This window comes from Sminthopsis crassicaudata, chromosome 1 (assembly GCF_048593235.1).
Source record: "Sminthopsis crassicaudata isolate SCR6 chromosome 1, ASM4859323v1, whole genome shotgun sequence".
Classification (NCBI taxonomy): domain Eukaryota; kingdom Metazoa; phylum Chordata; class Mammalia; order Dasyuromorphia; family Dasyuridae; genus Sminthopsis; species Sminthopsis crassicaudata.
In genome coordinates this window covers 353054676-353079401 of record NC_133617.1, presented here as the reverse complement: position 1 = coordinate 353079401, position 24726 = coordinate 353054676, and the positions used below count along the sequence as shown (strand labels likewise).

At 35.3% G+C, this 24726-nt stretch overlaps 1 protein-coding gene across 1 annotated transcript in view; it reads right to left on the bottom strand.

Annotated features, from left to right (window-relative positions):
• MOCOS (molybdenum cofactor sulfurase) overlaps positions 1-24726 on the bottom strand; it is a 108623-nt gene that overhangs the window by 5756 nt on the left and 78141 nt on the right. The window contains exon 14 of the mRNA XM_074279225.1: positions 21870-21974. Coding sequence (XP_074135326.1) covers positions 21870-21974 — 105 coding nt within the window. The remainder of the gene's footprint in view (positions 1-21869; positions 21975-24726) is intronic.

Sequence of the window (24726 nt, the reverse complement as noted above, 5' to 3'; positions counted from 1 at the left end):
AGTACCACCCTTGAATTCAGGAGTACCTGAGTTCAAATCTGACCTCAGACACTTAACAATTACTGCTGTATAGCCCTGGGCAAGTCACTTAACCCCAATTGCCTCCCAAAAAATAAATAAATAAATAAAATAATGAAGAGCAGAATGAACAGAACCAAGAAAGCATTGTATTCAGGAAGAATAATGTTGTTTTCAGAACAAATTTGAGCAAATAACTCAGGCTGACCTTCACAAATACCCAAATTAATTACAAAGGACTTATGGAAGAAGATGCTATCTGTATCCAGAGAAAGAACCCAATAAACAGAAGGATGTATAGAATGATATTGCATTTATTCATATGTGTGTCTAATAGTATCCATTTCTAGGGTGGGGAAGAAAGAGGACAGGGGAAAAAAAGAAAAAAATTACTTAACTTTGATATACATTTATAAATAATATCAAGTTTTACATTATATATTTGTAGTTTTGTATGCAATTATCTTTTTTTATTTTATGTTATAGAAATACTTGTTTTATTTTTTAAGTTCAGAATAAAATAAATTTCTTTGAAATAATATATGAGAGTTTTTCTATACCCCTACTTCATACAAAGTAGAATTTAGCATAAAATGAGGAAGATTCATTGCTTCATTACCCAAAAAAAACCTCATTATGTGACATCCCTTCCCAACAAGGATCATAAATTTACAACTTATCTAATCCAATTCCCTCATTTTATAATGAAGGAAGCTGAGGCTGGGAGAAGTTAAGTAACTTCGTCCAGGGCCATTCAGGTAGTAGTAAATGGCAGAGACAACATCTGAAACCAAGTCTTTTTTGTCTTCTTTACACACATGCTTCTACTGAACCACAATTTCTTTATATTCACCTCCCTGGTATCACAGTCCTTCTCTAGAATGAAGGACAAACAACAACAACAATAACAACAACAACTGCTGACTAGTGTCCCAGCCCTTTTTATCTATCCTCTTCCTTTGGAACAAGATATTTCCTTCTCAGTGCTAATATTCTAGTTACAAATGTCATTTCACAAAATTTTAGCAATAACTTTAAGGTAAAATTTGATTTTTTTAAAAATTAAGATCTATAAATTCCTTTGAATTAGCTATAGATTACATTATCTATATAAGAGACTTAACAAGATTAATTTGTTTACATTCCTACATGAGAGAATGATATTTGTAACTCATAAGAACTTTCTCATTATTAGGAGCATATAGACAGAGGCCACAGGCCCAAGTTGAATATGAATGGATAATATTTTTTTAAAAATTAGAGTGAGAGAGATGTACTGGGGGAAAGGAAAAGGAAAAGATAAAATAGGGTAAATAATTTGCTATTAAAATATATATAGATATGTTAAGACCAAAAGTTTTACTTCTGTCTTTTTATTATCTAGATATTGTCTCTTGTAAATTGTTAGTCCCCTCTTCTGTCATTCCTCTCTTTTTTCCCTTCTCCTGTCCATGGTAGCTTGAATTTCTATGCTATTCCAGAACTGAAAGCCATTCTGTGAAGATCAAAATGCTCCAAGTTCCTAGTAAATTGCCCCATCTATGTTATAATGTGACTTTGTTGTTGGGGTGAAGGAAGAAGAGAATAAACCAAAAATGGACAAAATGAGAAAAAAATTTTTAGAATTTTCTATCAATTATGAGAACAGAAAGAAACGTGATGGAATCTTAGAGGGAATAACTAAGAATACACTTTATGGGAGGCAGAGCTAAGATGATGGAGTAAAAACAGGGACTTTCTGGAGCTCTACCTTAAACCCTTCCAAACATCTTTTAATAATGACTCTAAATAAATTTTAAGGCATCAGAACCCACAAAAAAACTGAAACAATTTTCCAGTCAGAGACAACTTAGAAGGGCGTCAGCAAGAAAAGTCTGTTGCACCAGGACAAGAGTAATCTGGCCCAGGTCATAGCAGCACAGCCCCAGCCCTAGCAAACCAGGAGCAGACCTCGGGGCCTCTGAAGCAGAGACAGCAATGACAGTTTCCAGACCTCTCAGCCCACAGACACTAAAGTCGACTAAGACCGGCCAGAAAGGCTTGCTGCACTGAGAGGGCCACAGGAACTGAGCCTTGGGGGTCCCTGAATAGAGTGGGGGGGGGCAGCAGTAGCACCAAAAGTGGTAATGAACTTTCAGAGTTCTTAGCCCACAGACAGAAACATCTGATCAGAAGGCTATACAGGAATCTCTTTGCCAACAATGAAGCAAGACTCTGTTGCTTTGCCATACTTAGAGCCGAGACAAGATCTGGCTCATAGTCTCAGGGCCAGGAGAAACACTAGCTCACTAGAACATAATTATAGCTAGTGTGGAGCTGGGACCTTCCTCACCATTCCAAGGCAGAAAATAGAGCTTATAGTCACTCAGACCAGAGCACAAGCCAGGAGTAAACACACCTCTCCTTGCATCTTACTTATCACCTTGGAAAAGCTGAAAACTTAGAGGTCCCAAGAAGGATCTCTGAAAATAGGTGTACAAAAACCTTTGAAGCTTGAGCCATTGCATTGTCTACCCTGGTAACAGAGCACTACTTTAACAAAGAATGAAAAAAAATCAAGGGAAAATGTGCAGGCAACAGAAAAAAAGACCTTAGAAAGTTACTATGGTGACAAGGAAGAACAAAACACACACTCAGAAGATGATAACAAAGTCAAAGCTCCTGCCTCAAGAAAAATAAGAATTGGTCTCAGGTCATAGAAATGCTCAGAAGAGATTTTTTTTAAATCAAGTAAGAAAAATAGAAGAAAAATTGGGAAGAGAAATGAGAGTAATGCAAAAGGAAGTACAAAAAGGCATTGAGAAGAATACCTTGAAAAGCAAAATTGGCCAAATGAAAAGGGAGATAAAAAAGTTCAGAGAGTCTGTAAAAATTAGAATCAAACAGAAGCTAATGACTTTATGAGAAATCAAGAAACAATAAAACAAAACCAAAATTAATTTAAGAGAAATAATTTTAAAATTATTGGTCTACCTGAAAGCAATGTTCAAAAAAAAAAGAGTCTGGACATCATCTTTCAAGAAATTATTAGGAAAAACTGTCCTGATATTCTAGAGCCAGAGGGTAAAATAGAAATTGAAAAAAATCCATCCATCACCTCCTGAAAAATATCCCACCATGAAACCCCCCAGAAATATTATAACCAAATTCCAGAACACTCAGGTCAGGGAGAAAATATCACAAGCATCTAGAAAGGAACAATTTAAGTGTGGTGGAGCCCTATATAGAATAACATGAAATTTAGCAGTTTCTATATTAAAGGGTCAGAGGACTTGTAATATGATATTCCAGAGAGCAATGAAGTTAGGATTACAACCAAGAATTACCTATGCAGCAAAAGAGTATAATCCTTCAGGGGGAAAGGTAGACATTCAGTGAAACAGGATTTTCAAGTATTTATGATGCAAAGACCAAAACTAAATAGAAAATTTGACTCAGAAGAAGCTTTAGGGGGTAATGAGGAAAAGGAACTCATAAGAGACTTAACAAGATTAATTTGTTTACATTCCTACATGAGAGAATGATATTTGTAACTCATAAGAACTTTCTCATTATTAGGAGCATATAAAGACAGAGGCCACAGACCCGAGTTGAATATGAATGGATAATATTTTTTTAAAAAATTAGAATGAGAGAGATGTACTGGGGGAAAGGAAAAGGAAAAGATAGAATAGGGTAAATAATTTGCTATTAAAATGGCAAGAAAAAGCTTTTATAGGGGAAGATAGGGAGAATAAGTGAATCTTAGTTTCATCAGAATTTGCTCAAAGAGGAAATAACATACACACTCAATTGGGTATAGAAATCTACATGCAGGAAAAGAGGAAAGAAAGAGAATATGAGAAGAGGAGAGGGTGAAAGAAAGGACTATATATTGGAGTAAAGAGTAGTCAGATTTTGAAGCAAATTTCTCTGATGAAGGCCTCATTTCTCAAATGTATGGAGAACTGAATCAAATTTATTAAAAAAAAAAAAAAAGGAAAAAAAAGAGGCATTACCAAACTGATAAATAATTAAAAGAAAGGAACAGTTTTCAGATGAACTAAACAAGCTATTTATATCCATATTTTTAAAAAATACTCTACTCACTATTGATTGGAGAAATGCAAATCAAAACAATTCTGAAGTACTACCTCATATCTATTAAATTAGCTAATGGGCCAGAAAAGGAAAATGACAAATGTTGGAGGGAATGTGGGAAGAATGAGGCATTAATGTATTATTAGTGTAATTTCGAACTGATTCTACCATAAAGCAATTTGGAACTATGCCCAAAGGCTTATAAAACCACGTATACTCTTTAACCTAACAATACCACTGCTAGGCATGTATTTCAAAAGAGGCTTTTTTAAGGACCTGTATATATAAAAAAATACTTATAGCAACTCTTTTTTCAGGGCAAAGAATTGAAAATTGAGGGGATGCCCCTCAATTGGGGAATGACTGGATAAATTGTGGGTTGTACTTATCATGGAATACTTTGTTCTGTAAGAAATGATGAGCAAGATGCTTTCAAAAAACCTGAAAAGTCTTCAAGGAGCTCATGCAAAGTGAAATGTACTATGTACAAAGAAATAGCAATATTGTGGGGTGATCAGCTGTGCTATTCTCAGTAATACAATGATCCAAGACTACTCTGAGGGACTTATGATGAAAAATGCTATCCATACCCAGAAAAAGAAATGATGTGTCTGAATACAGATTAAAGCATACTTTTTTAAACTTTATTTTTCTTGAGGGTTTTTTAGGGAGGACAGAGATATATTTTTTCTTTTGCAACCTGACTTTTATGGAAATGTTTTGCATAACTTCATATATGCCTTTTCAATGTGGGGACAAGGGAGGGAAGAAGGGACAGAATCTGGAACCCAGAGTTTTAAAAACAAATGTTAAGGATGATTCAGAAAGGCCTGGAGAGACTTAAATGAATTGATGCTGAGTAAAATGAGCAGGACCAGGAGAGCGTTGTATACGTCAACAACAATACCATATGATGATCAATTCTGATGGATGTGGCCATTTTCAACAATGAGATGAACCCAATCAGGTCCAATAGAGCAGTAATGAATTGAACCAGCTACACCCAGCAAAAGAATTCTAGGAGATGAATATGAACCGCTACATAGAATTCCCAGTCCCTCTAATTTTGTCTGCCTGCATTTTGTATTTCCTTCACAGGTTAATTGTACACTATCTCAAAGTCTGATTCTTTTTGTGCAGCAAAACAACTGTTTGGACATGTATACATATATTGTATTTGATTTATACTTTAACATATTTAACATCTATTGGTCAACTTGCCATCTGGGGGTGGAAGGGGAGGAGGGGAAAAATTAGAACAAAAGGTTTGGCAATTGTCAATGTTGTAAAATTACCCATGCATATATCTAGTAAATAAAAACTATTAAAAATAAAAACAAATGTTAAAAATTATTTTGCATGTAACTGGGGGGAAATAAACTATTAAATGAAATGAATGAATATACTTTATGTATTGAAATGTAAGTAGCTGATGTGAGCAACAAGATGGAGAACTAAATATTTTCTCTGATTTCCCCATAACCTCACAAACCTTTGCGGAACAGAAATTATGTGCCAAAACCTGCAAGGTATCATAATCCTATAACCAGAGCTGCAAAGCTCTGAACTGTAGATGCCACACCAAAGAACTAAAGAATAGAGGGAGCAGGACAGGTCACTGTGCATGTTTCTTTGTGAGAAACTATACAGTGCTTTACCAAGACTAAAAGAAAGAGCTGAGTATCCAGTTGGGGCCAGTTCTGACTAGTCAGAAGTCACTTTTGGCAAAGGCCTAAGTAGGTACAATCTGTTACCTAACATAGGAAGCTGAGATGCTTCGAGATCCAGTTTCCCAAAGGAAACTACAAAAAGAAGAATAAGAGTCAGAAAGTGAGCAATATGGAAAATGTGGAGGAGAGGGTCAGGAGAAAAGAACGAAACTATCAAAAATTTCAGGGAAAAACTCAAAACTTGAACATAAACAGATAAATCACTAGGAAAAACAGTAACACCAGAGGAATATGTCCTCCAGATGTAGTAAGATGTAGTAAGTCAGTCAGTCATCTGTGAATTAAGTTCCTAGGAGAATTTAATTAATTGCATTGATGTTCAAGATTTTTTTTAATGTTACCACTTCATTAAAAACAAATTGTATTATATTTTATTACTTTCAAAGACTTTTAGATAACATGTTGACATAAAGAGTGATATAAGCAAATTAGAAGAACAAAGGATAATTTACCTCTGAGATATGTGAAGAAAGGAATTTGTGACCAAAGAAGAACTGGAGTTCATTATTGAACACAAAATAGATAATTTTGATTATATTAAGTTAAAAGGGTTTTGTACAAACAAAACTAATGCAAACAAGATTAGAAGGGAAGCAATAAACTGGGAAACATTTTTACATTCAAGGATTCTGACAAAGCCTCATTTCTAAAATATATAGAGAACTGACTCAATTTTATAAGAATTCAAGCCATTCTCCAATTGATAAATAGTTAAAGGATACGAACAGATAATTTTCAGATGAAGAAACTGAAACCATTTTTAGTCATTATGAAAAGGTGCTCCAAATCATTATTGATTAGAGAAATAAAATTAAGACAACTCTGAGATATCATTACATACCTGTCAGATTGGCTAAGAAGACAGAAAAAAATAATGACAAGTGTTGGTGGGGATGGGGAAAAACTGGGACACTGATGCATTGTTGGTGGAATTGTGAACTGTCCCAACCATTCTGGGAAAGCAATTTGGCACTATGCCCAAAGGGCTATCAAACTGTGTATATCCTTTCATCCATCAGTGTCTCTACTGGGCCTGTATCCCAAAAAGATCATAAATGTGGGAAAGAGACCCACATGTACAAAACTGTTTGTGGCAGCCCTTTTTGTAGTGGCCAGAAACTGAGTGGATATCCACCTGTTGGAAAATGTCTGAATAAATTATGGTATATGAATATTATGGAATATTATTGCTCTATAAGAAATGATCAGCAGAATGATTTCAGAGAGGTCTGGGGAGACTTACATTAACTGATGCAAAGTGAAATGAGCAAAATCAGGAGATCACTGTGTATAGCAACAACAAGACTATATAACGATCAACTCTGATGGACAAGGCTCTTTTCAACACTGAGGTGATTCAGACCAGTTCCAATGATCTTGTAATGAAGAGAACCATCTACACCCAGAGAAAGGACTGTAGGAACTGAGGATGGATCACAGCATAGAATTTTTATTCTTTTTGTTGTTATTCGCTTGCATTTTATTTTCTTTCTCATTTTTTTTTCCTTTTTGACCTGATTTTTCTTGTGCAACAAGGTAATTGTATAATTATGCATTCATATATATTAGATTTAACATATATTGGATTCATTGCCACCTAAGGGAGGGAGTGGGGGGAAGGGAGGAAAATTGGGAATAAGATTTTGCTAGGGTCAATGATAAAAAATTATCCATGCATATATTTTAAAAATAAAAAGTTTAAATTTTTAAAAAAGCATAGATAATATGCTTAGACAGAATTTGTAACAATCACTTCCATAATGTACTTTCTTTTTCCCACAAATTTGCAAGGCCAAGTAATTTTACATTAGAAAGACAAGGTAGCCTGTTGGCTGACAAAATATATACAATAATGATGGAGAAGTCAAAGATGACTCTTAAGTGTCAAAGCTATGTGATTGAATGAGACTCCTGGCAAAAATGGGGGGAGAGGGTATTTTGCAAGAAGGAACTGATTTGAGAAAAAGTTGGTGAATTTTTCCAAATTACTTTTCCTAATTGCCTGTAAATCTTCTTCACTGTTATTAAGAAGATTCTTTGACTTGTCAGCAGCAATGACAACATTCTTCTTCCTGCATCACTGGTACTGTGGATCAAATTAACTTCCACTGTCAGCGTCACCTCATTCTTCCTTTATCTATATTTTGATATCCTAATTTCCTCTTCATTAACATCACAAATGCATTTGCTTGGATGTATTCATGCCTTCTCCATAACTGACTATAAATATCAGAGCAGAAACTGTCTCGATTTTTTTAGTCTCTATATCCCCAACACCTAGCATAGTATAGTATGTGTTTAATAAATGCTTGCTAATTGATTAAAATGTAGTGTTTGTCATGGTCAGGTAAAGGTATTATAGTAGATAGTGTGCAGGCTTATAATCTGACCCAGGAACTTACTAGATAATGACCCTTACCAGGTGCTACTCTTTCTGCCTCAGTGTTTTCATCTAGGATGAAAAAGCACTTACATTACAGAATTGTTGTGAAGATCAAATAAGATAAGGCTTTTTGCAAACCTTAAAGTGCTTTGTAAATACAAACTATTATTTTATATGGTTAAAGCTTTTTGCAAAACTTAAACAACCATATAAATGTAAGTTATTGTTATTTTTATGTCAAGAAACTGAGCTAGTTTATTTTGGAAAGAACTTACTCCAGCACTATAAATTTTTTCTTTATCACCATCATCATAAGAACATATTTTTGCAAGGATAACAACAAGCTACAATTTCCTGAGAGTCCTCCTTAATATTGGATATTTAATAGAATCCTAGGTACAAACAGCATTAAATATTGATACTTTATGTTTTAAAAGGAGTTGAGATGGATCAAATTTCTTATGAAATCTCTTCTGCAACAATATTTTGTAGTCTGAATAATGCCCTTGTCCATAGATAGAGGTAATACCAGCAGATAGAAAGATGGTAAAAATATTCCCAAATAACAACCCTTAGGTTTTCTCTATTATTATCTAATGTTGCAATAGTTTTGCTATCCTCAGGTAAGCCTAACATTTTAAATTGTTCTTTTGCTAAAAGTAAAGCTATAACGTAGCCAATCAGAAGAAGTTATTTTTTCTTTCCATGTGTTATATGCATTCTAAAAATAGTACATAAATTTAAACTTCTACAGTTTCCAAAACTTAACATTTATAATTTATGAGCATCTATAATATGAACAAATTCAAGATCAACCCGTTTTATTTAGTCTGAACCTTGGGGCATTTGATTTACCAGAACCTATGTTAAAAGGGTATTTTTGTAAGCTTCAAATTTAGCTTGAAGGGAACCAAGTCTCAAAGTCCAACTAGAATTCAAGGATATGGAAGAGACAATAGGTCTAAAACGGCTGACAAAAATCATTGAGGTAGATATTATAAGTTTATTATAATGGAATTCAGTATTAGGATAAGCAATAAGAAATGACAAGAAGACAATAAAGACAAGTTACAGTGACTTAAGTGGGAGTTGCAAAGTCATACAGAAGCAACTTGCTTCTAATTAATATAGGAAGAGATGAATGTGCTACCTTGGGATATAATGAGTTCTCATCTGAAATTTTCAAAGAGAGATTTATGTCAGACACGTTGAGTTTTTTCTAACAATCTTAATCATTACATCACTCCCTTTACCTCGAGCTTTTCCCCAAATCTACTCTTTGTCCTCAAAACTATTTTGCACCTGCACCTTCTTTCTACACCTGCCCTTTCCATGATCTCCGTTCCAGTTTCACTTTTCTGCTTTGATAAACTTGATGTAATAGTTGACCAGTTCACTGCCTTCTATCCTTCAGTCACTTCCCACTTTGTCCTTCAGCTTCTCACATCAGTTGATTTTAGAATATAGGCCTTTACTTCAGAGAGAAATTTGAGAATTGCCATGTCTAGTCCAGATGATGTATATATAAAAATATATATGTATATACTGATAAACAAGTTTTAGAGTTTGTCCTTCAAACTATATGTCAGTCTGAAAAATGGACATTCTTACACACTTGGTCTTCAATCATCATCTTCAACAAAACTCAAGTAAAATATGAGTATTAATATTTCATTACCAAAGTTAGAGGCACACATCCTTCCTTTCTGTTAATAATAGCTGAACTATAAAAGTGTATCAATCCCAATCACACTCCTAAAAGATTTTATTTTACTATTTTCAGGAAATGAACTTTGCGGGGGAGAAGGAATGTTGAGCTGTTGTACCATTGATAAAATGAATCAAGGAAATGAAAATTAATGTTATCTAATCTCAACTGAGCCTTCTCTACATAGTAATCTTTTTATTCTTCTCCAATTGACTGTCATGCTCTGCACAATAGTTGCTTCCAATCTTTCCCTACTTTTCTCCATATCCTTCTATATCATTCCCTATCAAAAGAAGATCTTGCTTTCTACATTCTGAGAAAATCAAGGCCATCAATCATGAGTTATATCTTTTGCCCTATTCTTCAGTTCAAAAATCCCCTCCATTCTCTCCTAACTTCTGATTTAGTCTCTGAGGGCAAAATGGCCCTTTTCCTTGCCAGTACCAACTGCAGAATTTGGACCCTTGTTCCTATCCCTTATGAGATTTCTCCAAATAATCTTTATCAGGAGCACCAATCCTCCTCACTCATCTTCTGTCTCTCCATATATCCTGGTTCCTTCTCTACTGCTTAGAAAAATAATAAGGTGGATCCTTCAAAGATCTTCATCTGGTCCTCCCAAATCTTTAGACTATTACACTATATCCATTCTCTCATTCTTTTTAGAAGCTAAGTTCACTGCTTCTACTTCTTCACTAAGCATTGAATTTCTAATTCTTTCCATCTGGCTTCAAATCCAATGATTTGAACTCAATGAATTTTCAAATTTCTACATCAAATTACCAGTAAGAGAAGACCTGTATGAACTGATGTAGATGAGTGAGTAGAACTATAAGAATAGATTATTTAAGAATATTATAAATAAAAACCAAGGAAAAGACTTGAAAACTGTGTTCCATTATATTGCCAATGATGATTCCAAAAAACTGATAATGTTCTACACCTCTTGACAGAATGGTAATAGACTCAAGATGTAGAATAAAGCATACATTTCTAGACATAGCCAAAGTAGACATTTATTTTGCTTCATGATGCATATTGGTTACAAAAATCTTGTTCTTTTTTGTCCGAAGAAGGATGGATGGAAAGTGGATATAGAGATGGGAAGGGAGGGAAGGAAGGAAAAGAAGAATGGAGGGAGGAAAGAAAAGGAAAAGAGGAAACAGAAAAGAAGGAGGAAAAAAGAAAGGGTCAGTAAGGCATTTTTTTCTTTAATTCAGAAAACAGAAGAAAAACCAGAAAGAAACAATAACAAGCAGGAGAGCTTTGAAAGTTGACCTTAAAAAAAAAAAGCAAACTATGCATTAAAGAGATCCTAATTTCAGGTATAAGTCTCTTTATATTCTAGTATGTATATGAAAATGTCCATTTCTTTAGTATTTTAATTCAAAATTTTTTGTTATGAATGATATATTAACTGCTTTTAAAAGCACCTCTTTTCAGTTTTCAGCCACTTTAATGACTTTGCAACCTTTGACAACTGTGTCCATTACTCACTTATACTTTGTCCATCCTTACCCCTATGACATTGATCTCTCCTCACTGTCTCTCTCCTGTCTCACCTCTCCTCAGGATCATTTTCTAGGGTATCATCTATATCCCATCCCTAAGCAAGTGTCTTTCCCTCAGCACTCTATTTAAGATCCTCTTCTCTTCTACTTTCTTAGGAGTTCAATTTTCATTTCTACATATAACTCTCTTAGCTATGTAGTCCTCACTTCTCCCATTTAATTTCAGGTCTTCCATTAGGACCTTCCTATTGGATATCTCTACCTGCACAACCCAGTGGCAGCTGAAATGTAGCACATAAGGAATATGATCTTCTTTCAAATATGCTGCTCTTAATACTATTGATGATAGTATCACCATTCTCCCAGTTTCCCAGGTTTATAAGCTTAACTCATTTCAATTCAAACACCACACAAAAGGAAGCAGAAAGGTAGGAGTGGGAGGCAGGGAGAAATGTACCCAACACAGGGGCATGGTGATGATGGAAACGGTTGTGCCCTCTGAGACCTCTCTTAATGGTGGTTTGAGGGAGGAGGTTTTTTTCTCTTCCCTCTAGACCTTTGATCAGAGGGACTTATTAGGGCACTTATTAGGTGTGAGTACCAAAACTGATGCAGCCTCCATTATGATTAACTCTCCCTGGGAGCATCATAGTAGAGTTGAATCAATTAATAGAAAAGATTAGTAGAAATAAAGGAGAATCAGAATAAGTGGAAATGAATACATTATATTTTACCTGAAATGATTTTTCTCTCTTAGTCTCCCCTTCCATTACTAGCAGAGGTCTTTCCTTAAAGCAAGTTTCCCTCAATTGGGTGATCTTGACTCAAACTCACATTTAGTCCATTGCAGAGTCACATGTATGGTTTTCTCCTTATACCTGATTCCCACTGATGGTTCTCACTCATCATCCTTCTCCCTGTCCTTTGCTCCCTGATTTGTAGTGGCAATAGCCTAGAAAATGAAGAGTACACATTCCTCTGGGAAAGATTAGAGACCATTACTTGAGATAGTACAGACCTCAAGATAACTTAGTATGTGCATATGTGTTTTTATGGTTATACCATGATTGTATCAAATATTTAAGCTCATTTTTGTTTAGATAAATTAAAATGAAATTCGGATTCTTATCCAGAAAAGGAAGTAGCTATAGTAAAATGTGGCTTATGTCATTCATTTGGCATCTAATCATATATGGTCTTATATAATTATTTACATTTGTATGTGTATATGTCTTATCTTTGTTTCATGTATTTCCATGAAGTATTCCAAACATTACAAGTATATGCAATAGAAGTCCACAGCTTCTAATAAAATCCTTTTTCTTGTTCCTTTTTGTATATTGCAGTGTTTGTGTTCATTGATAATTAAGTTCATAATAAAAAGGATCTTATGAAAAAAGAAAAATGGAGCAAAAGAATGTCTTCTGAGAGATGTATGACTCAGGAAGGGCAATAAGAAAGAGAAAGAAGTTGAACCAGCCCCACAGTAAGAATAAGAAGTTACTGATGGATAGTTCTCGAACTCTTAATTTCTTAAACTTTTTCCACTTTGGACACCTTTTTTGCCCAAGAAAATTTTACATGATTGGCTAAATAGGTATATAAAATAGGCATACAAATCAAACATTTACTGATAATAAATCATAATTTTGTGACCCCCACATTCAGTTACATGACTATAAATAGAGTGCCAAACAGCAGGGAACAAAGGCAAAAGTGAAACAATATCTGCCCTCAAAGACTTTGCATTCTAACATAGAAATCAAAAGTATGAATATAAATATGTAGTATGAGGTAGTATGAGATGTCTTTCAGGAAATGTCAGTTAGAGAAAGAATGTAATGAGCCTTGAATGCCATGTAAAGACGTTTGGAATCCTATGCAATTGCTGCATTTAATCAGTCTTCTTTTAAACCAATGAGGACCTTTCATTGCGCCCCATCTCCCTAGCATCCCATGAGTTATTTGCCATCATGTCTCTAGTTCTGAAACTTCCTTCAGAAATGTGACTGGCCAGCAGCTGGTTGACAATGAGAAAACAATCAGAGACTGAAGTGAGGAAACTCAGGAGATACCTCCACGCCAAAATGGGAGCCACCTCACATGCAGTCACAAGGAATTGCTAAAAATATGGAAAGGGCTTTTCTGCTGTATATGGTTGAAGGACAATCTCTCCTACAAAAAGGACTTGGAAATACAATTTTCCAGTTCATTCAAGTTTTTCAGGATCCAGAAACCCAGCACCTATTTGTTCAGGTTTCTTGGTAAACCATGAAATGTGAGTGTATTGGAATAGACAGATTGCACTCAGATAAGTTCTATATACCTGCTTCTGAACAAGTCTTTCAACTGGTGAAAAAAGAAATGGGAGGGAGGAAAGTCAGGTTAAACTTATTCTGGATATCCTAATGAAATAAGTTTTGCACCCAGACAATCCTGAACCTTAGGAGTAAAGTTTCACTTTATTGATATATACTTGGAAGAACTGACTAAAGAAGAAGCAGAAGAGCTCACAGCAAATAAAAATCTGAAGTTTGTTATTCCATTCTGCAAAATTGCAGCCAGAACAAAGAATTCTACTTTGTAGAGTAGTGTTTTTGAAGCAATTTTGGAACAAGCTCCTTTTGCCATTGAAAATTTAATAAGATAATTAAATGCCAACCAAGAAGACAGTGAAGTGTTAGAAATTAAATTAGATGACATTCTATTTTTAAATTACCTAGAAAGAAAAAGAAAGGAAAAGTAAGGATTCCTCTTCAAGTAAAGATAAACGAAAAACAAAAGAGTAATGGCAAGGAACATATCAGGCTTAAGTTTAACTATGAGGAAATTGTTGATAGACTGTTTGAAATGGCCAACAGGCAAAGCACTCCTTTTTTTAATAGAAAGCACCTCTACAAATTGGTTCCAGATTTGTTCCAGAAAAGTTCCAGAGCCTTGCTGAAGGCAAATTCCCTCAAAATGGCATAAAACATGGAACAAGAACAGGCTTCAGCAAAAGATTCATTTGTCAAAATCAAAATTGCAAAGAGAGAAAGGAGAAAGGGGTGAAAAGCAGAACAATGAGGCAGGTATGACTTTTGAGAAAAACATCAAGAACTACAAAGAGAAAGGACATGAATGTGGAAGAATATGAGTACTGATTATTCAGTTTCATATGAGATAAGATATGTCTGATATAGCTATCCCCTTAAAAACTCTAAACAACTCAAACCAGGAAAACATTGTACAAAGAAACAAGATTATGTGATGATCAACTGTGATGGATTTGGGTCTTCTCAACAATGTGGCGATTCAAGGCAATTCCAACAGATTGGGAGAGAAAATGCCATCCACATCTAGAGAAAGAACTGGATGACTGACTGTGAATCAACTTTTTGTATTTGCTTTTTTCTTGATCATTTTTTTCTCTTTTAGTCTGATTTTTCTTGCACAACCTGACAAATATGGAAATGTGTTTTAAAAGATTATACATCTTTAACCTCTATCAGATTCCTTGCTGTTTGGGAGAAGGTGGAACTAAGGGAAGGATGGAGAAAAATTTGGAACACAAAGTCTTGCAAAAATTAATGCTGTTATTTCAAAGTCCAATTTGCCTTGTGCAGCAAAATAATGGTATAGATATGTATACATATATTGTATTTAACATATACTTTAACATATTTAACATGTACTGGTCTACCTGCCATCTGGAGGAGGGGTGGGGGGAAGGAGGGGAAAAGTTGAAACAAAAGGTTTTGCAATTGTCAATGTTGAAAAATTACCCATGTATATATCTTGTAAATAAAAAGCTATAAAAAAAGAACAAAAACGAATGCTGAAAACTATCTTTGTGTGAATTCGGAAAAAATAAAATATTTTTTAAAACAGCTCAAAGAGAGCCTGTAAAAGAAAAAAGGGTCCAAGACCTAAAGTCTTAGAAGTAGCATATGGCTTCTAAGAGTCAAATATGAATGATGAAACAGACATCCAAAAGAATGAAAACAAAACAAAACATAAAAACAAGGATTGAGATTCCTTCAAGTGATGCCAGCCATGAGCAAAAACAAGAAAAAATGTGCTTGTAAGAAGATAGAGACCAAGTAACAACAAATGAAAAACTGGTACACCACACTTCAGAAATCTTACACAGCAACTTTGGCTGTCAAAGGATAGCCAGCGCACTTCATTATTTTCCCCCAAACCAGAAAAGATTGACATAAGAACCCCTGAATTTGTCACAAATCAAAAGAAGCAAGTTGTTAATGAAAGCAACCACATTGCTCTCCAGGTAGGTTTCTTCAAAGGTTTCTTCAGAAATGGTTAATCTGAAAGTTAAGTTAAGTAGAACCAGTAGAAACAGTGCTATTCCTCCCCAGCAAGATATGGCCAAGTTATCCAAGAAGGAAGCGGAAAAATCTAACTGATTGTGATCGTCTTTCTCCAAAAAAGCCAAATAAGAATGTCAGTAGATCAATAGGTTCCTTAAAGAGGAAAAATAATTAAATTTTGTGGTCTCTGGAACCAAGGATGTTTTTCAAATCTCCAGGTAGAAAAGTGAAATGAAACACAAGGAAAAGATTTTTAATGCTTTCTAAGTGTTAGGAGTGATCTTTGAGGATTTTTTTTCAACTTCCAAAAAAAAGAGCAGGTAGAAGAAATGTTTTCCATCACAAGGCAAATGTGCATTCCAGCATGTCACTAGTAAGGAATCATTTTTTAAAATATCTTTTTTAGCAATAAAAACTGAGTTGTAGCACAAGAAAAAAAATAAACTAATGAGGTCTTTTTGTGAAAACATAAACCATGTATGTTCAAGGTAAGAAGTTGTAAAAAGTCTATCTGATAGACTTTGGAGAGACAGCATATTTCTTCAGACTCCAAAGTCAATGCACTTTCCATAGTACAATACTGATTAAGTTTTCTGGGCAAATTGCCTGGAGTAGTTCATCAGTATTGTACACCAGGTGTTCCATGTAGCACCAATGAAGTGAAACAATGGACTTGATTCCATTCTTTTAAATGTTTTCAGCAATGTTGTCAGACACTTTCAATGAGGATGAAAATGAAATCAGAGTCAGCTACCGCACTAATGATGCATGATTTTTTGTTCACAGATGACTGTGTTTTCAGAGTAGCCTCTGAAGTTGAAATGCAGTGAAGTATAGATCAATTCTCTATTGTTTTTGCTAATTTTGGCCTAAGAATTAAAAAGGAAATCCAGATTCTCCACCACTCACTACCGCACCATCCATATATGGAACCATCAGTTACAGCAAAATATTGAATACTGAGGATACTTCACTTACCTGTCAGTACACTTTTCAAAGACATACACATAGATGATGAGGTTTCTACATGCATTGCCAGAGCTAATTCAGTGTTTGGAAGGTTTCAAAGAAAAGTATGAGAAAGAAGAGGTATTAAATTGCTATCAAACTGAAGGTCCATAAAGTCATTATGCTGACCTCATTGCCATATGCCTGTGAAACCTGGTGCCATGCTAGAAAACTGGAATACTTCCATTTTAACTATCTTAGGAAGATTATGGAGATTACCTGGAATGATAAGGTCCTGGACCCTGAGGTACTTTCTTGAGTTGAACTGTCTAGCACTAAAACTCTACCACACACAGCAAACTTCCAATGGGTTAGCCAAGATTTTCAAATGCCAAACATCCATTTGCCTAAAAGATACTGTATATACATAATATATATAAAATGATACATATATTAAAAGACTACATGGATACATAAAACTATATGTATTTATATAACTCATGAGGCAAGTGTTCACATGAAAGCCAGAAGAAGTAAAACAAGAACTCAAGGTTTTTCTGAAAATTTTTGGAATAATTGGGTGACATGGGATGTATAGGCAATCAAATAGATAACCTGGTGTGTCTGCATCAAAGAAGGCCCTGTGTTCTATGTACAAAATTGCAGAAGTACCAAAAAAATGTGAGATGTACAAATTTAAGGAGATCAGCTCCAAATTTTCATGTGGATTATTTGTGTGCAACCTGTGGTAGAACCTTCTAAGCTTTGCTACTGTACTTTGAGTCCAACATAATGATGTCATTTTGGTTCTTTTTGAGAATGGACAACCACCATGGATTAAGTGATTTCTTTTTTTTTTTTTTTCCCCCCTGAGGCTGGGGTTAAGTGACTTGCCCAGGGTCACACAGCTAGGAAGTGTTAAGTGTCTGAGACCAGATTTGAACTCGGGTCCTCCTGAATTCAAGGCTGGTGCTCTATCCACTGCGCCACCTAGCTGCCCCCGGATTAAGTGATTTCTGACAAAGCTTGGTTCACATTTATTATTCCCTTGCTTTGCACTCTTCTGCACTTATGAATATACCAGACATACTAGTATAATTTCTCCTTTCTTCCACATGATATTTTCACTCTAAAGTGAAAGTAGAGAAGAATTGCAAAGAATAATATATACACCCTAATCCTAGTCTGCCACCATACTTCTTAATATATAAAAAATCCTATTCTCATTTATTAAAGTGGCTAAATGAGATTTAAATGAATAGGGATTGGCAATAATGTTAATGAAGATATAGCTCTCCTAACTTTTCTTCTTCAGCAATTCCCCCAATGTTAAATATAAAAAACTGCTTTAATCTAGGCTCCATAGATTTTATTATTCTTAATTTTGATCTTGACAAATATCAACAAATATTAACAATTCCATACACAAATAAGAAAAAGAAGACTATATAAAAACACAAGTCTCAATTATGTACCTCTTATTTTTTAAATATATAGTAAATTTAACATGTTAGTTCCTAAGCCATCTTGCTAATTTATGTCTCCTTCTGAATTCCCTTCTCTTCCCTTCTGCATATTTTTAAAATGTTTCACATATACTCTTTTTTCATTTCTTCTTTGGAGCATTCACTATCAGTCCCCATTCTCATCCATACTCTCCTCTTCTAATTTTTTGTAAAGTTAATCCTTTTCGTACAAATAAAGCAGATTCTCATACTGGCTGTAACCAAAATCACATGTCTCAGTCTGCACCTCCAGCCCATCACTTTCTGTCAAGAAGTGAAAAACAAGTTTCATGATGGTTGTCCAGCATCATGATAGATCACTGCATCTCTAATGCGGTGTCCATGGTACACGTGTAGAAGTGACATCACTTCCAACAGTGGATGACAAACAGAATTTTTGATGATAATGAGCAAATGAGTACTTCTAGGCACGTGACGGTGCCCTCCCCCAAGAAATATTCTAGAGATTTAGTCAGAAAAGATAAGCTCCAGATGAACTTGGCAGTACTAGGGGGAGGAAGTTTACTTTGTCAGTTTTAAAAAAGAGAGCTTCTGGCTAATTCATTCTTCAGCTCCTGTGGCAGGAGCTGCTTTTCATAAGACATCCAAGAGAAATCAGAGGAGGGGGGTGGGGAAGGACAGCTTGCCTGCCCCCCACTCAAGTCACTATGCAGCCATGAGCAGGAAACTAAAGCCAATTTTCTGCATAGATGAGCCTGATTCTGGGTTTTTTGCTTTTTCTTTCTTGACTAGGTAATAAAACATCATCCTTAAATTGGGGCAGTGATCATGTGAGTTCAAGAAATCCTGGGTCCGTTGGATAGAACTAAAGGGTCGTAGGGGGAGTTTGTTCATGAAAGAAAATGATCACAAGCAGTATGGGGGACCCAACCCTTGCCTAGATTAATGAAAGTGATAATAATAATAATAATAATAAACAACCACCACAACAGTAGCATTTATATAACACCTACTAGGTGCCAGACGCTGTTCTAAACATTTTATAGTGATCTCATTTGATCCTCAAGACAACCCTGAGAAGCAGGTGCTATTATTATCATCCCCTTTCTCAGATGAGGAAACTAAGACAGGGTTTAAGTGCCCAGGGTTGCGTGGCTAAGCTGGATGAGACACAGCTATCTGGGGTGAGCTTTGACCTTGTTATCTGCAATCCAGAACCAACACTCCCCACTGTGCCCCTGGCTACTTATAATTAGCAGGAGACATGGACCAGGAGTTCTTTGGACAATAGTGTAGAACTAAGGTGGTGTGCCTATCAGGCAGCCCCATCAAGCATCACTCTCCTGAGAGATTATAATGGTAGTTATGTTGTTGTTTGCCCTTCTTTCTCGCCATCAGGGAGGTGATGCCGTGACATACAAATGAATCAGATTTAGGGGAGGGAGGGCTGGGCAAGGTCACCCGGCTCACTTTCCCCTCCAGGGCCATCTGGGGCCAATGGCTAGAGAGACATCAGGGCAACTGGAAATGTTATACATTTATTAACATCTAAGTATTAATATATCATAAATATTACCGATTGCTTAAGTTTTGTCAATGCACGCTATAAGTCTTTAACATTCCTTTTGTGTGTAGAAAATAAATTCCTGTCCCACATCTGATTTATGTAGTACAATGAGTACTTTTCTACTTCTCTTTGGGGAGACTTTAACCATGAGTCAAAACTTATGCTCTGAATAATAAAAGCAGAGTAGAAGACATGATGAGTGTGAGAAAAGGAGTCTGATGCTTTTTCTAGGTTAAAGGTTTTTAATCTTTCTCTTATCATGGACATTTTTTTGCAGTCTAATTATGCTCATAGATCTTTTCTCAGTATAATTTTTAATTATATAAAATTAAATTCAAAGAATTACAAAAGAAACCCATTGTAATCAAATAGTTATCAAAATGCTTTAAAAGCAAGTTCACAGACCCCAGATTAAATAACTGTTTGAGATGGTAAGATTCCCCTACAATTGAATCTAGTTAAAAGGAACCTCTTAGGGAGAAAGAATGGATGCAATGTTCCATCCCTTTGGCCAAGCAATATATTAATAATACAAAACAATAGTACAAGTTTTAATGTCTTTCTAAATTGCTGAGGGGTTTTTAAAATTGTTTTAACCCTCATTTAATTTGTTTTGGTTCTACTCATTTTATTCTTGATCAGCTTATACAAATCTTCCCTATTATCTTTGAATCTATTCCTCTAATAATTTCTAATTGTGTAATAATACTTAAGTCCATACATGTATCATAATTTGTTCAATTATGGGCAGCCCTTTAATTTTCAATTATTTTATACAACAAAAAGAGCTATTATGAATATTTTTATACATGTAAGTATTTTCCCTTTTTCTCTAATTTCTTTGGAGTATGTGTCTAGTAATGGAATTACAGGATCAAAGGATATAAACAGTTTGACGACTTTAGGTATATAGTACCAAAATGCTTTTCAGAGTAGTTGAACTAAAGGCTCCATATATATGTGGAAAGGATGGAAAGGAGGTGAGTGATCAGTGATATTTCCTTTTCATTCCAATTTCAGAGATTCAAAAACTTTTGAATGAACCTGTGCAATTGCTACAACCTCTAGTTCAACTAATAGCCATCAGGTTGAGATGTAATTGGAAATTCAATCCCAGTCAACAGAACTAGGAAGGCATTCTAGGAGAATCCCTCAGGAAGAGGTCTCCCATATCCCACTCTGAATTGGCAGGGCTGCCTCTTCAGCTGACTTCTGCTAATACAGGCCAATACTGAGAGTAGCCTCTTTTTGGAGTCAGATTGATGTTTTAAATGGTAACCAAGTGGTAGAAAGGAAATAATGTGAGGAAAACATTTTGAAAATGTATATGGTATAGAATATAAGAGGGGAGTAATACATGGGCAAAAATAATCTTTCATATTTTGTTGTTTTTAATTTTTTTACATATATTTGCTTCATCTATGTTTTGTTTCCACAACTTTATTGCAAGCTCCCTGAGAACAAGGATAATGCTCAGGAAAGAATGACTTCAAAATTAAGGTGGATTGTATGCCCAAGCAGTGAAGACCTTTAGAAGTGCAAATCATAACCCATCTATAATTCTTCATTCAGTGTGATTCTTGCTCATCCAATTCCACAAATCTTTTAGAAGTCTTCCTCTGGACTTTTTTAATATTTGGGAGATACTACTACAATACTTGATTGCCCCATTTACTGTTTCTCATTCTTTCTACAAGATGTCTCTTCCTACTAACCAGATGCGTACTATAATGCTTTCCTGAATTCTTAAAGGTCACATCAGGAGAGTGCAAACCTCAGCAGATTCTACTAAACTGCAAATTTTATCCAAAGAACAGCATAGATATGCTCATCACCAGCAAACTGGCTCTATGTAATGACTTCTTCTACCCCAAGGATTCATGAAACACCCCATTCCCTAGCAATATAGCAAAAACTTGTTGATTATGTAAATCAATGAATGACTATTTACTTTCCTACTTCTAAAAATAAATCCATAGAAACCTTAAATCATAATCCTTTTTTCCTTATAATTTTAGAATACAAAGAAAAATACCCAATTGCAGTTATAAGGCTTTCTTAATACCAGATATGAATAAAGTAATGGCCACGGATAATTTGCAGAGCATCTAAATATATAGCATAAAAATACTTTGCAGTTCCACTTACCTTCCTCTCTCTAGTAGAAGAAAGTGTCTGAAATACATCTTGGTTTCTTTCTCCAGTTTGTTGATCAATGCAAATCATCTGGCACCTATGACATGGTCCTAACACCTGAAAAAGCAGCAAAGACAAGAGATAGAGGGAGAGACTTTTATACACTACGGGACTACCGCAAAATAGATCTGTGACAGACACAATTGATACTTTTCTTCATCAGAATGGCTGTAATGGGCCTAAACATTACTAACTTCAAACCTTTTCAATAACACTTAACAGCTTAAAAACACTATCACTAAAAGGACACTTGGCCCAAGTGTCCTTTACAATCTAGTGCCTACCTGGGAATCATTCAGCTAATATCAAACGAGATATTTATAAAACACTGTAACTGGCACCTGGTGGATACCTAATAAATGCTTCTTCCTTTCCCTTACATCAATTGTTTATGAATTAACAACTGTGTGTGTATTGAACACTTCTTTTGTGGAGGAAAAGAGAAAAACTTTGAATTGCAAATGTTTCTCTTGGAACATTGGGGAGATAGGGAAAAATGAATAGTGACATAACCTGAAATTGCAGCAGTCAAGAAAGTTGTTCATCGCTAGGGAGATGGGGGTGGGGGCTGCAGGGAAGGAAACCCCTATTCAGGTGGCAAAAAACTGACTTCTCTAGATCGTGTGGTAGCTTCCCACACAATCCAATAAACTAAGAGGCAGTGGAGGCACATAAACAAAATTAAAATGGGGTTGTACTCTTAAAGGGAACTGAATAGAAAGAATATACCATGTGTAAATAGATAAATATGTACATGATAATTTGAGTAGGGAAAGAATATGGTGTTGTTTTAGGGGAATAAGGAAGGTATTGGAGGTAACCCAAAAGTGTAAGTTTTTTTCAAGATGCTAGGCTTCCAAGAAGCAAAGATGAGGAGTCCATCAAAGACAAGGAAGTCAATTTCCCTTCAATCATGGAGAACAGCTTATACAAAGGTATAAAAACAGGCAATAAAATACCAAGATCATTGAACAGAAAGTAGGTCAAATTAGCTGAACTAAAGATTTGTGAAATTCATGTGTACAGTAAGTCTGTAAAGACAGACTGTTGCCAGATGCTCCAGCTGAAGTGGCAAGCTGTGGGGTTTATATTTTATCCTGGAGACTGTAAGGACCCATTTAAGCTTCTTGAGCAAGAGAATAACATGGTCAGCACTGTGCTGTAGAAACATTATTGTTTGAACAAGATTATATGATGACCAATTTTGATGGACGAGGCTCTTTCCAACAATGAGATGATTCAAATCAGTTCCAATGATCTTGTGATGAAGAGTCATCTAGACCACAGAGAGGACTGTGGGAACTGAGGGTGGACCACAACATAGTATTTTCACTCTTTTTGTTGGAGTTAGCTTGCATTTTTTTTCTTAGTTTTTTTCCCCTTCTTGATGCAATTTTTCTTGTGCAGTAAGATAGCTGTATAAATATGTATACATATATTGTATTTAACATATATTTTAACATATTTAACATGTATTGATTACCTGCCATCTAAGGGAGAAGGTGAGGGAAAGGAAGGGAAAATTTGGAACACAAGGTTTTCAAGGGGTCAGTGTTTAAAAATTACCCATGCATATATTTTGTAAATAAAAAGCTTTAATAAAAATAAATAAATAAAAGAAACATTATTGTTGGTAGTGATGTGGAAGACAGACTTGAGTGGGAAGAGTCAAACCCAAGAATTCCAATTAAGTAACTATTACAATAATCCAAATGAGGTGGTGAATACCTGAACTAGGATATCATTCATATAGTGAAAAAGAACAGTGTGGATATAGAACAAACAAGATTTGACAGGTCAGTGGTGAGAGGTGGGGGATGAGAAAGAGGGAGACATCAAGACTGATGTTGAGGTCACAAATTCAGGTGACTGGTAGGTTGGTTCTATGCCCAATAGAAACAAGGAATTTCAGTCACAATTTGAATGCCTTTACTATATTCATTTGAACATGTTCAAGAAATAACTGGAGATAAGGGACTGGAGTTCAGGAGATAAATTAGGGTTGGATATCTAGATCTGGGAGGCATCTGAAAAGAAATGACCATGGACTCATAGGAACTAAGGAGATCACCAAAAAAGGCAAATAAAAAGTTGGGCTATGTCCACATGGGCATTCCAATGAGACACAACAGATAGAAGATATATACATATATATTAAATATGTATTGTGTACACGCATACATATATGTGTATACGTATCAGGAAATTCAAGTACACACAGAAATGATAAAATATAACCTTTAGAGGAGAAGGTACTTATAGTCTGAAAGACCAGAAAAGAATTCCTGTAAGAGTGTACTTAAACTGACTCTTAAAAGAAACCAGAAATCTTGGCTGTTCTTAGTTCAAAGGTTTAAAGATTGGGACCACCCATCCTTCCCAGCCCCATTTCTCCCATCTTGGACTTGGCTTGGGTACATCCTTGTTGTTTCTCCCATAAAAGAATGTAAGCTTCTTGAGGGCATGCGCTATTTTATTTTTCCCTTGTACCTTCAGTGCTTGGAACACAGTGGGTACTTAATTCATGTTTATTACATTAAATTGAATTGAATCTTGACCTGAGGGAAAAGGAGATATCTGGCTCCAACTTCTTCACACCCTAGGGAAAGAGTCATGGATGAACTGAGTTTGCCTAAAGAGCCCCAAGTATTCGTGATCTTCTTCCTTTTAATGCATGAATCCTTATGCACATGTCATCTTTTAAATTTGTCTTTGCTTGGACAAAGCCTTGATTGCTCCATCCTGGTTATGTTCATGAAAAAATGTATGCATGTATGCATCATGATGCATTATGTTATACATGTGAATG